Below are 16,244 nucleotides of genomic sequence, written 5' to 3'. Positions count from 1 at the left end.
TTCCAATTCGAACTTTCAAAACTAACTTTACATGCAGAGAAAAACAAGGATTTCAATTCACAAAATGCCAAGAAACTCCTATTTCAAAAACAATTACCCATTACTTGTACATAACCTATAATTCAAAGGGAAACATGCAATGTTGTACATAAAACATAAAACCAAAATAATAAAATTAACCTAGAAAACCTAAAAAAAATAAACTAGAAAATCCAACAAAATCAACAAAATTAAAGAACAATCCCCCCCCCCCACACACACACACTTAAACAACACATTGTCCTCAATGTAGCACAATCACAAGATCAAGAGCAATCAAAACAATCAATAAAATTGGACAAGTGCAATAAAAGTAAAGAAGGAGATAGAAAAATAAAACTCCCTAAGTCATGGAGGAAGAGAAGTAGGGTGAAGTAAGGAGGTCTCCTCCACCACTACATCCACTAAGGAGGGATTTGTGAGGAATGGTTTCAGCCAGTGTCCGTTGACCTTGAAGCTCTTATCTGTGGATTCACTTTTGATCTCAGTTGTACCATAAGAAAAAACATTAGTCACCACAAAAGGACCAATCCACTTTGACCTCAACTTACAACTCATGAGTCCGAGCCTAGAGTTATACAATAAAACTTTCAGTCCAACCATGAAGTCTTTCTTAGCTATCAAGCTGTCATGGAACTTCTTGGTCTTCTCCTTGTAGAATTTGGAATTCTCATAGGCTTCTAAATGGATCTCATCTAGCTCACTTAGTTGCAACTTCCTTTCCTCTCCAGCCTGATCAATAGAGAAGTTGCAGGTCTTTTCTGTTTGGCTGCACAATCTTCTCCAAGATCCTTTTTATCTCCCTGTTTGAAATCTCAGACTACCCATTAGTTTGGGGGTGGTAAGGTGTGGAAATTTTGTGCACGACCCCATACTTTTTTAGTAAGGCATACATGGATCTGCTACAAAAATGGGTGCCTTGATCACTAACAATGGCTCTAGGGACTCCAAACCTGCAAAACAAATTAGATCTAACAAAATCCACAACAACCTTAGCATTGTTAGTTCTGGTGGGTCTGGCTTCCACCCATTTTGAAACATAATCAACAGCAAGGAGAATATAAACAAAACCAAAAGAGACAGGGAAAGGCCCCTTAAAATCTATACCCCAGACATCAAACACCTCACAAAATAACATGGGTTGTTGAGACATTTGTTGTCTCCATGAAAGTGAGCCACCTGCTCTCTGACAAGGCTCACAAGTGCTACAGATTCTCCACGCATCCCTGAAGATGGTGGGCCAATAGAAACCGTAGTTAAGCACCTTGCGAGCTATCCTCTGTATGCCAAGATGGTCACCTGGTGCGGAAGAATGACAGAATTACAGGACTGAGTTAATCTCATGGTCTAGAATGGATCTCCTAATAACCTAGTCACTGCACAACTTTCACAAATAGGGATCATCCCATATATAATGCTTAGCATCACTCTTAATTTTATCATTTTGAGCTTTAGATGCTAAGGGAGGAAAAATAAAAGCAACCAAATAATTCACAATATTAGCAAACCAAGGAGTGAGGAAGGAATCAGAAATCTTATACAGAATGTACAAATGGTCATCTGGAAAATCATCCCGAATGGGTGAGTACTCAGACGCACGCTCAATCCTACTCATGCGGAATGAACAGTGTGCATGAACAGTAAAAACTGGAATTCTCAAATCTTAGAATTATTCTCCTCTCCGAAAAACTCTCTAAACTAAAACCCTGGTGCTGTTATATAGGTCCTTAGCCCCAAAGCTTACAAATCTATTTTAAGTCCAAGCCCATAAATAAAATAAAATCTGGACAAGATAAGATAACATTGGATGAAATAAAATATGGATAAGATAAGATTAGATTGGATGAAATAAAATCTGGATAAGATAAGATTTGATAAAATAAAATTGTCTATTCTCTTCAAGTCCAAGCCCAATTCCGGATTCAAGCTCAATTGCTTATAATTCTCCTGAAATTAAATTAAAAACACAAAATTAGTCAAGTAGGCCCAAATGATAAAACTGCATAATTAATTTGACAATTAAGACTAATCAGTAATTAAAATGGTGACAAAAAGGGTTAAGAAATAGGAAAAAATAATGACACATCACCCTCTATAATAGTCGCTAAGTTTTTCACTTAAACTCTTGTAAGAGTCATGACTACTATAGGAGACATGTTTTTCTCTTTTCATTTCTTTCATTATTTTTCTTCTTTCTTCCTCTCTTTCATCTTGACTTATTTCTTCCACTCTTTTTTTTCCTTTTTCTTTTCTCTCTTGTTTTTATTTCCATAATTTAAGGGATCTCATTTCATCTAATATCTTATACAAGGGGTCCTTAGGAGTAAAACCCTCACCATTAACACTAGATGAAGAATGAAGACTCATGTTGGTTCCTAAGTTGTGGTTTTTTCTTGTTGGGGGTTTGAAAACAAAAGGTAAAAGAAACTATAGTTGAAACTAGCCAAAATAAACACTAAAAGAGGTGTGAAAGATAAGGTAAATATTAATTGGTAAAAAGCAAGCTATCTAGGCGGTTTGACAATGGAAGGTAAAGGAAATTTAAAGCAAGCTAGACGGTTTCCTATGTAAAGGCTTGGATGACCCTTTGGAGGTCCCAACTAGCTCTTCACTTAGCCTACACGATTTACACTAAGCTATTACACACAAATAGATTTTTGGGTGGTCTCTTGGAGGCTCCCAATACACCCCTGAAGAATGTCCAAATACAAGGAATTGCAATAGAAAAAAAAAATCAGCACTCAATTATTCTATTACAACAAATTTAACAAAGCAAATAAGGTCTTCAAATTTGTCTTCAATGCTTGTTTGTTTTCTCAAGTGTTTCACTCAAAATTTGGTGAGGCTTTGGTTTCTTCAAATCCAATGGTGTTCCTAGGATGGTTAATCTCCAAGACTAAAAAATATTCCTTCAATCAACGCACCAATTTCCTCTTACAATCCTTATTGTAGGCAACACTTAAACACAAAAAAAAAAAAAGACAAGCAAGAAACCAAAAGATGAAATGAAAGCTAAACCAAAAGGAAATTTAACGTGACATTAATTCAATGAGATTCAAGAAAAAATAAAGCAAAAGGACAACACCACAAGCCAAGGTGGAACACAAAGGAAGTCCTAGAATGGCACTAGATTAAATTGACAAATTAAAAACAAGACTCAAAGCAAAATTCTAGTTATGTCAATTTAGCAACACATCTAAAAGATGAACAACTCCAAGGAGTCAAATAGGCTTGTAATACAACTCAAAATAATGAACAATTTTCAAGCAAATAAAGCATACACATTTTTTTAAAATTTTTTTGTTCTTGTTTTGGACGTGCATTTTAATGTTAATCTTTATCACCTTTTTTTGCTCATTTCTTTTTTGTTTTTGTTCATTATTTTTCCATTATTTTCGTCTAGATGTTTATTTTATCCAGTTAAAATTTTAGCTCAAAACTCAAAGTATTCAAGCCATGGTGGAGTTAAGAAGACAATGTGCCAAAATTAATAGCAACCAGAATTTCAACCTAGAAATCAAGAGTAGTGTTTATGTTGCTTAAGGCTTGGATAGCTACAATTTGTGTTTGCTTATGCTCAATTGTCTTGAATAACACAATTCAAGAGAGCTTAAGACTTATTTTGAACAAGTGTAGATCTAAGATTTAATCAGTTTATTTTTTTGAATCTCAAAGAATATTTTTTTGAATTGGTAATCGATTACCAGGTTCATGTAATCAATTACCATAGGGTTTGTAAAGTGGCATATTGAAAATTTTGAATTGATGAACCAACGACACAAAATAATTTGAATTTTGATTTGTGTAATCAATTACTATAGTGGTGTAATTGATTACCAGCAAAGAGATTTTAGAAAAATTGTTGAAAAGTCACAACTCTTCAAAATATAACTGTGTAATCGATTTCCAGAATCATGTAATTGATTACCAGTGAAAAAATTTCAGAAAAACCTTTTGAAAAGACACATCTCTTCTAGTTGTTTTTGAACAAGCACAATGGGCCTATATATGTGTGTGTGTGTGTGTGTGTGTGTCTTTACTTCGAAAAAGAGAGAGAATTCTCAGAGAACTTAATTGTCAAAATCTCTCTAAACAACTTGGCCAAACACTTGCAAAATTATTGAGAATTCTACTAGGATTTTCAAATTGTATCATCTGCTCTAAAAAAGAGAAATCAATTTGTTCATCTTATAAAACTAAGTTGTAATCAAGAGATTGTTTGTCTCTTGACGTGTGAGAAACTTGAACACAAGGGTGAGGGATCCCAAGGTGTGTTCAAAGATTGTAAAGGATTTACAAGGATAGTGGAAAAATCTCAAGTGGGTTACTTGAGGACTAGACGTAGGCACGGGAAGTGACCGAACCAGTATAAATCGAGTTTGCAATTCTCCCTTCCCTTATCTTATTTATTTAATTACAATTTACTTTGTCTTGCACATTTAAAAGAACATTATTAAATTGATTGCTTCTTCTTCTTCTTCTAGATTTTGAATCTATTATAAATCATTTAAAAAGGGGATTAAAACTTGTTAGTCAGAAATAATTAAGACTTAATTCACCCCCCCTCTTAAGTTATTGATGCCACTTGTTCAACCACATGCTTTGAATGTGGTAAGCAATGCCATATTAAATCTGAGTGTCCTATCTACCTTAGAAAACATGATGAAAAGAAAGGAAAGAAGGATAGAAAACAAAAGAAAGCCTACATAGCATGGGAATATAGTGCATCAACAACTTCCAGTTCTTCAAGTGATGAAGAAATTGTCAACATGTGCTTAATGGCAAAGTCCAGACCATGGAGGATAGATCTGTTTGATCCTCGACATAGGGCCTCTTCATGCTGATCGTTTTCCGGTAAAATTTGTCATTATGTTGGTTCCCGTATGCATGATTGTCATAACTCTTGGGGCTGGGGACTATCTTACTTGACCTCACAATAGGAGCTAAAATGTTTCTGTCCAACAATGACCGAATAATATCTCTCCTATTCACGTTAGTCTTTTTCTTCTATTTGTTCTAAATGGGGTAGCCAAGATGGAGGTACCTACAAAAGACACTCTGATGTTCAAGTCAGGGTTCAGTTGAGAGCAATTTGTACGAATAGTCAAATAAGTATGCAGTTCCTATGAATTGAACAATGTTTTTACTTGGAGTTTCCCCCTTTTTATCCAAACCTTTGTGGGCCTTCATGTCCCTAAGTTGGGGTTAGGCGGTCAAAACCTTTCATTTTCCTTAATTAAACCGTCCTACTTTATCAAATGTTTAACTACCTTGTTCGTGGGATGGTAAGGATTTTCTCGTGCTGAGTGTGTATTTGGTGGGGTCGAACAAGCGATATTGACCTTGTCGAATACCTATCCGGTATAGTTATATTATGAAGTTAAAATTTCTAAATAAACATTAATTAAATCTAATTAGTCAATATATTTATTATAAAATACTATTTGGATTCTATGTTTAATAACTCTATATACTTATTTGTTGATTTATATTTGTATGATAATGTTAATTCTTTTTACATGAACCTAAAACAAAATGTATTAAAATTATTTTTTAAATATATTTTTATTATACTTTTAAATTACTTCGTTAATAATATTATAAATTAAATAAGTTTTACTTTTTTAATGATAAAAATCACAAATATAATAAATATATGAAAAATATTTTCGTTCAATGATTTTTTCTAAAAAAACAATTAAGTGTAATACAACTAAATTGTCTTTTCTTATTAAATATTCTATTTGCATCTAATTTAATTATATTTTACATTTGAAATTGTTCAAAATATTGTTTATAAACTATAATGTTATAAAATAAATATGTTTTTTTTACAATATAGCTGTAAGATAATTGAATTATTTTACCATTTATTTTATAAATTTAAAAAATATTTAAATCTAACAAAAGTTAAACTATTTTATATTTTTTACATAATAAATTTTGCATACAATTTTATATATATTTAAATGAAATTAAAAATATATGAGCCTATAACTAAATATGTTTTCTCTTTTTGAATACTCTTTCAATCTTTGTGATAGTTTGAAGAACTTAATTACCTAATTATGTTTATCTCAATAAAAATATTTAATTTTATAAACATATGTGTTTCAAACATATCAGCTAATGACCTTGCATCACATGAGTATCATACTAGTTTGGGAAGTAGTAAAGAATTAAATTATGTTTTATTTTATAAATTATGAAATTATAATTTAAACTAAATTATACAGAATGGTATTTTTATTTATGTAATTATTTTTTCTTAAAACTAAATAAAAAATTATATAGGATTTTAAACTTATAATCATTACTCAAATATTTTTATTTTTAAAATATTTGAATATTAATTAACTATTTTTTTATATTTTAGTTAATAATACAATTTAAATTTACGTGTCACAATTATTATATATATTATATATAATTTTTTGAATATTAGAATAAATATTATATATGATTAAATTATAGTTATATTAATATATAATTTTAATTATGTTCACAATTATTATTAAATATATTTGATATTTTTCCTACAAAGTTAACTTTTTTGCTATAAAACAGAAAACCGAAGGACGGTTTTTTGCACCTCTAATTAAACCAGTACAATTCAGCCGGTTGTTTCTAAACACCAGCGACCCGGGTCGGGTTGAGCATGTTTTTTGTTTTTAGAAAAAAAATCAAAACGACCTCCAAAAAGCTTGAAACGGTGCATTTTTGTGTTTTACACTTCTGCGACTGAGACTGTTGTGCCTTCACATTCGTTCAACTCACAGCAGCAGCGAACCCTAGACGTGAACGGCTGAACCTCGCCGTCGCACGCCGTCTACGGAGGCGGAGGCAAGCTGTCGTGTCTTAACTTGCGCTGTTCGTCGCCGTCGCCGTCACATGCCCTCTAAATAGCTGAATCTAAGGTAATGATAGTTTGATATTTGATAATTTTTTCTTCATTCCTATATTGGCTGAACATATATCACAGAATTTATCTACAATAATTTTTTTTTGGTTCATATCGATTGTACAATGAAAATCTCTGCAACTATAGCAGAAATATGTACAAACATAAAGTTTATCCATAACTTCAATACAAATGGTAGTGCTACAGGCACTCAAAGCCTCAAAAGACAACAGAACAGGGAAGAATTCATGAACTCTCAATAAGATTGAAACGACAAAGTGAAATGTTCCTTGCCAAAAAAGTATTTATTTTAAAAAATCCAATCCATGCCCACCCTTAGGACCTTAAATGATTGGGTCGAAGTGTATTTTATTACTTATATATTTATTTATTTATTCTCGTTCCTGGCAGGGGTCGAAGTGTTCATAGATTAAGGAGTGATGGAAGAGGCAGAGGAGGATCAGCGTCGTCGTTTGAAGCTTGAAGAGGCCCTTGAAATCCAATCCCTCAGGCGCATCATTAGTGCTTACCTCAAGTAATTGTTCCTTCTCTTTTTCTGTTTCTCTTCAATTCTTTGTACTATGGAAATCACCATTCAACAATCTAAGCCAAGATGAAGTCTTGTTTTTATTTTTATTCAATTCAGGATGCCCAGATATATATAAAAAAAAAGTGGAGGAGTTTTAATTTTTTAGTTTTGTTTTTACTCCTGTTTTTATTTTATTTTATTTTCTTGTGTTGAGAGAAAATAAACATATACTTGACTCTGATCATATAAAAATATAGTTTTTTTTTTTTTTTTTTTTAAATTTGTGTGGAAAAGTTATTTAATTTTATGGATTATACAGAAGAGGGAGTGATGAATCGTTGTTCAATTCTCTGGTTTGAGATGTCTGGTGGAAATAATGCTTTTATTTTTCAATTTTACTTTTAAAAGTCTAAATTTCCAATGCACATTCAGCCATTAGTGTGTAAAGCCGCCAGAACACTGTTGAATTCTTTAGCTGTATTGGTAATGATTGTTATATGTTGTTCGTTTATTATATTTTAGTGTGGTAATACATGTTTCTTTGTTTTTTGTTTCTTTCATAATATTTTTAACAAAATGATAACCCTAGTAAAACTTAAGTGTAATCTTTCATTGACTTGTTCTGATCCAGTTATCCTGATGCCGCAGAAGAGGATGTTAGAAGAAATGAGAGGTCTTATAGGAAGCTTCCACCTTCCCATAAGGTATTTTTGTTCTCTGCTTTTGCTTGATATTCTGCTAGGCACAATGTTGATGTTTGGTTGTTCAGTTTCCTTTTTCTGACACTATCTGACTTGTTATGAACTGTGGCACAAGTCTAGGGCCTCGGAATAGGACCAAGGCTTTAAATTGCTGCCATGGTTATGGTCGTGGTTTTATCACTATCCTTGATAATGTGGGAAATTGAGGACAAATGTGGCTGCAATTGTGGTCATGGAGAGTCCTAAAACCTTGATGTTGCAGCTGAAATTGCGGTCGCAGACTGTTTCTTATAACCTTGAATAGGACAAAACTTGGATGCAGTTTTTTAGGTGATTTTGGTGTTGTTCTTCAATCTGAATTAGAGTTTCTCCTCAGTAACCTATGCTAATCTTTATGCCAACCTTTATTACACAAATTATTGAGTGAGGTGAAACTCCACTTTTGATTGGAGAATAGTGCTAAAAGCATCTAAAGAAATGCATCTAAGTTTTGTCCCATAGAATAATGATATTTCCTTGGTATGGCAGTTATTTCTGGCTTGTGTCTTCCTAAGCTTGAGCAAGATGGATACTCTTTGGCCAATTCAGACCGTATGGATTGAGATTCTTGAGGTTTTGTTTGTCAGTCACTGTTAATAATGCTAAAGAGAAGCAAAATGACAAACACCTAATGGATCTCTTTGATGGGTTGCCACTTGGTTTTGGTGCTGTCCAAATTTCAATATATGTGGTTATTGACACAGTGATAAAGAGATGGGTTGAAACCTGCTTTCTTGTCATATGCAAATAGAGATAATATGGACAGATTGATGGAATTGTGTGAATTATCAATCTAAAACTGCATATATTTTTTTCTTTGTGCAGGATTTATTGCAGAAATTATTAACTCCAATCTATCAGTGTCTAACATTCTAATGTACATAGTTTCCTCAGTTCTTTAGTTGCTGTCTTGTAATTTCTTCTAGCACTTTCTGTTCATTTTATATTGCCTTGTTTACTGAGCCCTTTTTTTGTGTGTTTGTAGGCTTTGTTATCCCAGTATCCTCAAAAGTTTCAAAGATTACGCTGGTACATTATACTTGCTTTTTTTTTCTTTGCTTTATAATTTCTCTCACTTTTTATAATCTTATAAAGAAAGAAAAAATGTTGAGATTTCTGAATTTGGTTGATTTGAACTTCTTCCTGCATTACTACTTTCATAGATAATTTTTGTTCCCTAACAGAAAAAGCACTTTGGGAGGATTAAATAATTTTAGTTTTTGGCATCAAATTAGAAAAGAAAGTCATTTTAGTCTTTTTTTATATATATAGTTATAGTTATAACACAACAGTTTTCTGTATATGCTTCTCTTCTCTCTTTCTGAACAATATACAAAAAAATATGACATTGTGATAATTGAATAATTTTTCCTTGGACTCTGTTTACTTGTTAAAACAAAGCATGCTTTCTTCTAGAAGAACAGAATCTTGGGCTAAACAAAGATGTTCTAACCTTTTAATGAGGCATATAGTGGTTTTGGTGGATGTGTTGTCTGTGCTTTCTCATGATTGGTTATCTTATGCATTGCTTAAACTTAGGATTCTTTTACCATGATAATCTTTGATATCCCTGGTATATTTTTTGGCAAATGTGGGAGTTTTCTTAAAATCACTTACCAGTTTACCTTCTTAATAAAGAGCTCAATTGGAATGAAAAAATGTTCATGTTCAGAGGAAAATTATAATTTTAACAAGCACAATTCAAAGTGGAGGGGAAAATTAGAAAGGTCTTTTTTTTTTTTGCTCTCATTTTCATGTTCTTAGTGATTTTACTTGCTATAAAATGATTAATTGGACATGAAATGAATGCATATGGGTGTCATAGCATGTTCTAGCAGTTAATAATGGATATTGTGGTTTGTTCTGCTTTCCATTGGTGCAGGTGTATCTCAATGAATACTCATTTCATATTCAGCATGCTTCAAGTCAGAATCAACTCTTTCTGTGGCTTATTTGTTTTCTGTTTTACGGTCATATTTGATATTTGATATAATGAACATTTTAGGCATTTGAACCTCCACTTGACATGAGCCAGGATGCAGATTTTAGTGAAGATCCTCATCCCGAATCTGCCCAAAAAGATCATTTAGTTTCTGAAGGGATTAGTGCTTGTTCATGTGAGTCAGCCCCTGTGAGAATAACATGTTCTGTATCCGATCAACATTGTTGTGTGGAAGGTAGCAATCATACATGCAGATCACAAGCACAAATGCATTCCAATGAGGTTTTTGCAGCACTGTGACTCCATGTCCTTTTTGATTTAGTAGATAAGAATTATGATGTTTCATTGGTTCTATCATTGTTTTTTTCATTTAGAAATTTGACTCTGTAGATAACAACAGGAGGTGGGCATTGAGAGTCGCCATCAGTCAAATACTGGGAACCATTCTCCAAGGTTGATACATACTAAAGAAACTAGGGAATATTGTGGAAGTCCTATTGCTGATTCCAAGGGCAATGTAATTCCTTGACTGTTTTAATATTGTAAATCTTTTCATATTTTAGAATCACTATTTAAGTTGGTTGTAAGTTGTGCAAATTCCTTGTGGTTAGTTGATGTTAATGCTTTGATATTTCTTGAAAAAAGTAAATAATGTTGATACACTTCAAAGTAATTGGATAAAGTCAAAACTTCACTTTACTGCTGGTGATGTCTTCCTGCACTTTAGCACCATGAGACGTTTTTAAATATAATATCTGTTAGGTTCATTAAAGCATGTCCTGATATGTTGGGACTTCTCTTTCATCCTCCCATCCTCAATATCTCAAATGTCCTTGCAAACAATCAAAGTGTATTCATAACAATTAAGTCAATGACAACTGAGACATTGCCTGGAAACAGTAATAACTAGCTTTCAAATCTCATTTGAGTCATCTGTCATTTACTTGAACTTTATGGAAAGTTGAAATACAATGTACTATTCTGGTTGGACATTTGAGTTGTAAAGAAATAACTCTTCCATAGTATCTTTTAATGTGTCAATTCTATGTCAATTTCAAACTTCATAGCAATCTTTAGATATGTAAACTGTCTTTTCTAACAGAATTAATCTTTGGTATATACTAATAATTGTGTTTTGCAGTATTAGTTTTACTCTATATGCAACCATACTTATCTAGAGCCCTTTTTAATATCTTTATTTCAGGTACCAGACACCTCATCACAGCAACAATGGTTGGCTCCATCTTTAAAATTGAATGTTCCTTTAGTTGATGCAGATAAGGTATATTTATGTTTTCAGCATCATTCTTTTCAGTTGTTAATTGTTCCAATGCAGGATTATGGAAAGGTTTGGGTTTTAATGGGCAGTAAACAAAGTTAAAGAAATAGGGCAGATGAGAAAGAAAATAAACTTCCACTTGACACTATGGTTTGGTTCCATCAGAGTAGGAGAGTAGCTTGCTGCAATAATTCACAAATTTGTCTTCTTATCTTCTATCAAGAGAAAGCATTAGTGTTGTATAACTTAACCTTGTATTATGCTCTGTATTTTTCATTTTTCTCTTAGTAAAAGAATTCTTGTGAAGTGGGGCTTTTATGTGGTTTTTTTGCTTATATTTATTTTGTTATTGCTTTTACCTCAGGTGCGATGTATAATAAGGAACATAGTTAGGGACTGGGCAGCCGAGGTACTGCCTGTTAATTTATTGCTTTGTTTTTTAATACGAACTTTCATTTTGTTCATCATGAAAAACTTGATTGTTTACCCACTTTTTCGCTTTTGCAAATGTGTCTTATTAGGGTAAAAAAGAACGTGATCAGTGCTACAATCCTATACTTGAAGAGCTTAATATGCTATTCCCTAATCGCAGTAAAGAGAGGTAGAACTTAATGTCTTGATACTGGCAGAAATTTCTTACTTGGTTTGAAGATTGTATGCACAATTTGTTTTTCACTAAAAGCATGGAATTTCTTAAACAGTCCACCTGCATGTTTAGTTCCTGGTGCTGGACTTGGTCGGCTTGCCCTGGAGATTTCATGTTTAGGTGCTTATAAATTAACAGGCTTACATAGCTATTATGTATAGTATACTTCTATTATAACTGATACATCATATTATGATGCAGGATTTATCAGTCAGGGAAATGAATTTTCATACTACATGATGATATGCTCAAGCTTTATTCTTAACCAGTAAGAATAAGGGTTATCTCTTTCATGTTGATCTTGTTAGTGTTACAATGATTACTTGTTTGTTTTGAAGTCACAAAGTGTTGATTGCTGTTCTGATTTTTTGGTCTTTTTGCTTTTTGTTCTCAATCAATTGGCTTGATGGAACATTTAAGTTCCCAAACTGCTGGTGAGTGGACAATTTATCCTTGGATTCACAGCAATTGCAATTCATTATCAGACAGTGATCAACTTCGTCCTGTTTCAATACCAGATATTCATCCAGCCAGGTATATACATTGATTTTTTTAATAAAAGAAAATTTATTAGTTAGTATAAAAAAGGGTTGCAAAAGGGAACCATAATAATTGTTAGAGATGTATATAAAATCATTCATGTGTCTTCATCTAACAACTTAAGCTTTTGGGGTAGGTGGTTCATGATATAGTATCAGAACCTCTGACCAAGTGGTCCGGTGTTTGATCCTTGCAGCTCCATTCCTTTAATAAAAGGTTGAATTTCAACACATGGTAGGTGGGCTTGTGCATTATCTACTCTTCTAGGCTTCAAGCCTGAAAGTCTCATACATGAGGGGCTGTGTTAGAGATGTAATAAAAAATCATTTATGTTTATTCACCTAACATCTTAAGATTTTGATATAATTAGTTACAATGAAACAAAAATTGCTGTTAAAGTATTGGATTATCTTGTTCTACTAGGCTCAAAAAGTAAGACCTGGTCAAATATGTTCTTGTTATCCAATACAGTGAACAGAGAACATTAGTAACTTGTAGAAATACTAAAGTATCAGTAGATCTTATGGTATGATAATCTTATAATCATAATATTCTTGGACTGGAGCAGTGCAGGAATTACTGAAGGTTTTTCCATGTGTGGAGGTGACTTTGTTGAAGTTTACAGTGATTCCAGCCAAATTGGTAGGAGAAACTATCTACAGCTATATATATACATACATACATACATATATATATATATATATATATATATATATATATATATATATATATTTTAATCAACGATATTATGTCAGTAGCTCTTAAAGAGTAAACTTAAAGTATCAAGAGTGTTATGGTTCTATTCATTATGTGTCTGCTTTGTGCTTTGTTGATTCATCATGTTAAATTAAGCAACACATACAATACAAACTATGAATATGGAATGTTACGATGCTACAGTGATTGGAAAATGAGCTGCTTCAAATGCTTGAACTTGTATAGGGTCATTGAGTTGATGAAATTGAATGATATATTTTGAATTTTCAATCTATACATTAATCGTAATACATATAATGTGATATGGCCACTTTTTAGTGTATGCAGCTGGAGTAACCTCTACTGCTTTAAACTAACATGTTGCTGATTCAGAACCTAATTAATAATTGTCCTCTAAAATAGTTAAAATTTAAACCCTGACAGTTAGGGTTTGAACAGAGGATGACTGCCGCATAGTTCTCTAGTCAATTGTTGGTAAGTTTTTAAATGCAACAGGCTCAGGGAGCATGACACATGGATCACCCCTACGCTGTCTGGAGATACTATTAAAAAGTTAATTGATCTTGCACAAACTGAGCTTGACATTATAATTCCTACTCTGCCATCTATATCTAATTATCTATACTAAATCTGATATATAACACGCTATCTCTAGTATAGTAATCTCTAACGAGACTTAAAATGGCCATGCAGGTGCTTGGGATGCAGTTGTAACTTGTTTCTTTATCGATACTGCTCATAATATTGTTGAGTACATTGAAATAATTTCAAAAATTTTGAAAGATGGGGGAGTAAGTTCTTGAATCCAAACCTTCAGATAGATACCATGTATATACTTTCTTTCCTGTTGTAGTCTGTTCCATTTGCTTGTTGCCATTTCCATTTAACTTTTGTAGTTCATAGTGGGTGACATTGATATTATGACAGGTTTGGATAAATTTGGGACCTCTACTTTATCACTTTGCAGATATGTATGGACAGGATGATGTATGACTCCTTTTCTTTTCACATACTATATCACATCACATGTTTGGTGGGTACTATCTTACTCTGGTCATTGTCTGTAGGAAATGTCCATTGAATTGAGTTTGGAAGATGTTAAGAGGGTTGCATTTCATTATGGATTTGAATTTGAGGTAATCTCTTTTTGGACAATGTCCCATTTTACTTATGCAAGTGACTAATCATATTTGCATTATCTGGTCATGGGTTGCAGAATGAAAGAACTATTGAGACAACTTACACCGCAAATTCTAGATCAATGATGCAAGTAAGCTCCCAACTGTACGCAAGTGCTCATCTACTTGCACCCTGTTTTTTCCTTTCTTTCAACATTCATCTACAGTCTAGCGGTTCTTAAATCCCTAGCATACCTGTGCCATAAGTTTATAGTCGGTTGTTTCAATTCAGAAATTCCAAACTGCTTTATACAAATATAGCTACTGATTTATATTTGGTTATTCAATGTACTAATGCTTTATATGTGATTCATAGCAAATCATTAAAACTGAATCTACTGAAAGCTTTTGTTGAATTTGCTAAAATGGTTGTTATCCTCTTTGCAGAATCGTTACTTTGCTGCATTTTGGACAATGAGAAAAAAATCTGCTGCAGTGCAGCAGCAAGTGCCCTGAGAATAGCTGATTCAATTATTGTGATATAAAGTACAAATTAGCTCTCTTTTACTTGGTCATGCCTTGTACTTTTCCTTGTTGGAGTGAGGAACTTTCCTTAATTCATGAAATCCTGACAATTTTTCCAACATTGGGAAGTTAATTTGCTTTTGGTTAACAATTGCATATCATGAATGTTTTTGATAATCATATGCTTGCCAAATAGTATATGCATATCATGAATGTTTTTGATAATCATATGCTTGCCAGATAGTATATGCATTATTGGATACTGTACGAGAAAACTTGAGTGTGGGTTGAAGGTTGAACAGTCCCTTGCTGTGACACAAGCAGGAGCATTATTATGTCAAAGATGCACTTGTGATTTTTATTCTTTTGTAGTTTTCTTTGAATTTCTTAAAACAGAAGGTTTTCATATTGGAAATTCATTTGGCAAGGTTAGAAGCAAAGTTTGATATTTGTGGAAGAAGCCAGGAAGCTGTTACAGTGGAATATGTATTAAGTGGTTATGATTTTTTAAGGAATGAAAGGCAAAATAACAAAGTAAGCTCAATATGCAAGAAGACTATGAGAATCAAATGAGATTTTATCTGTTTTTGTTAAATAAACCATCGAAGCAAAAAGCATTTCATCCATGTTTCCTTAACTTAATGTTTCAGTCTTGTTTCTGAAACACACTCTTTTTGGACCTTCTAAAAGTTTCTTTGGCTACAATGCTTGACATTTGGGGTTTAATGCCGCAAGGAAAGATAAGGGATCCATTTCCTTTCACAAAATGAGACGCCAGGATCATGAATTTTTTACTGATGCCACGGTGCTGTTAACCTCTTTAGCATTACCCAAAAACTTAGACAGTGGAGCTGAATTTAATCATTTGATAAAATTAAATTTGTGATCATCTGAAACAGAGGAACCACTTCATAGCACCATCTAGGGTGATGGTGTGAAATAAGTTGTTTATGAGGGATGTGTATAGAATGACGTATTAGTTTGACAGAATCTTCCATACTAAGAAAAACCACAAAAAGTGAATGCAAAATTGCCAAAAAATCACTTCTAGCTTTAGTCATTCACGAAGTAGCAATTCTATTGATATATTTTTATCAATTTGGTGGTACCTTGAAGGAGCTCCATTTTTGTTACTTGTAATTGGCTGGCCTGGTTAAACTCATCTAGTGTTTGGATTATTCAACCCCGTGAATTTTTGCTTTTGATACTCTATGATTCTATATTTCAATAGGTCCATCAAATCATTTATTAAACTTTTAATTGTTGAC

The 16,244-nt window shown here is 32.8% G+C and overlaps 1 protein-coding gene across 9 annotated transcripts; it reads left to right on the top strand.

The window, feature by feature from the left end:
- Positions 1-6,679: 6,679 nt before the first annotated feature.
- Positions 6,680-15,095, top strand: LOC100818452 (carnosine N-methyltransferase). Of its 9 annotated transcripts, none has more exons than XM_014766361.3 (19): positions 6,689-6,956; positions 7,352-7,475; positions 8,101-8,173; positions 9,195-9,238; positions 10,092-10,134; positions 10,245-10,433; positions 10,552-10,668; positions 11,356-11,433; positions 11,795-11,839; positions 11,952-12,031; positions 12,113-12,196; positions 12,288-12,344; positions 12,497-12,610; positions 13,185-13,258; positions 14,027-14,124; positions 14,261-14,320; positions 14,401-14,469; positions 14,550-14,603; positions 14,899-15,095. In XM_014766361.3, exons 2-19 carry the CDS (start codon positions 7,381-7,383, stop codon positions 14,965-14,967), a joined length of 1,443 nt encoding a protein of 480 aa, XP_014621847.1. In that variant the 5' UTR covers positions 6,689-6,956; positions 7,352-7,380; the 3' UTR covers positions 14,968-15,095. The 9 variants fall into 9 exon arrangements, 8 of the variants coding, with proteins under 8 accessions (XP_014621847.1, XP_014621846.1, XP_040863819.1 ...); XM_014766360.3 differs by having other exon boundaries at positions 6,692-6,956; positions 10,215-10,433; XM_041007885.1 differs by having other exon boundaries at positions 6,698-6,956; positions 12,132-12,196; positions 12,278-12,344.
- Positions 15,096-16,244: the final 1,149 nt, after the last annotated feature.

The sequence above is a fragment of the Glycine max genome, chromosome 13 (genome assembly GCF_000004515.6).
Source record: "Glycine max cultivar Williams 82 chromosome 13, Glycine_max_v4.0, whole genome shotgun sequence".
Lineage (NCBI taxonomy): Eukaryota > Viridiplantae > Streptophyta > Magnoliopsida > Fabales > Fabaceae > Glycine > Glycine max.
This window is presented reverse-complemented; position numbering and strand designations above follow the sequence as displayed.

Bases quoted from the DNA above. Each gene is read 5' to 3' on its own strand.
- LOC100818452 (XM_014766360.3), top strand. From the start codon at position 7,381: ATGGAAGAGGCAGAGGAGGATCAGCGTCGTCGTTTGAAGCTTGAAGAG. The intron at 7,476-8,100 runs GTAATTGTTCCT...GTTCTGATCCAG, and splicing joins ATCATTAGTGCTTACCTCAA to TTATCCTGATGCCGCAGAAG. The intron at 12,345-12,496 runs GTAAGAATAAGG...GGAACATTTAAG, and splicing joins TCAAGCTTTATTCTTAACCA to TTCCCAAACTGCTGGTGAGT.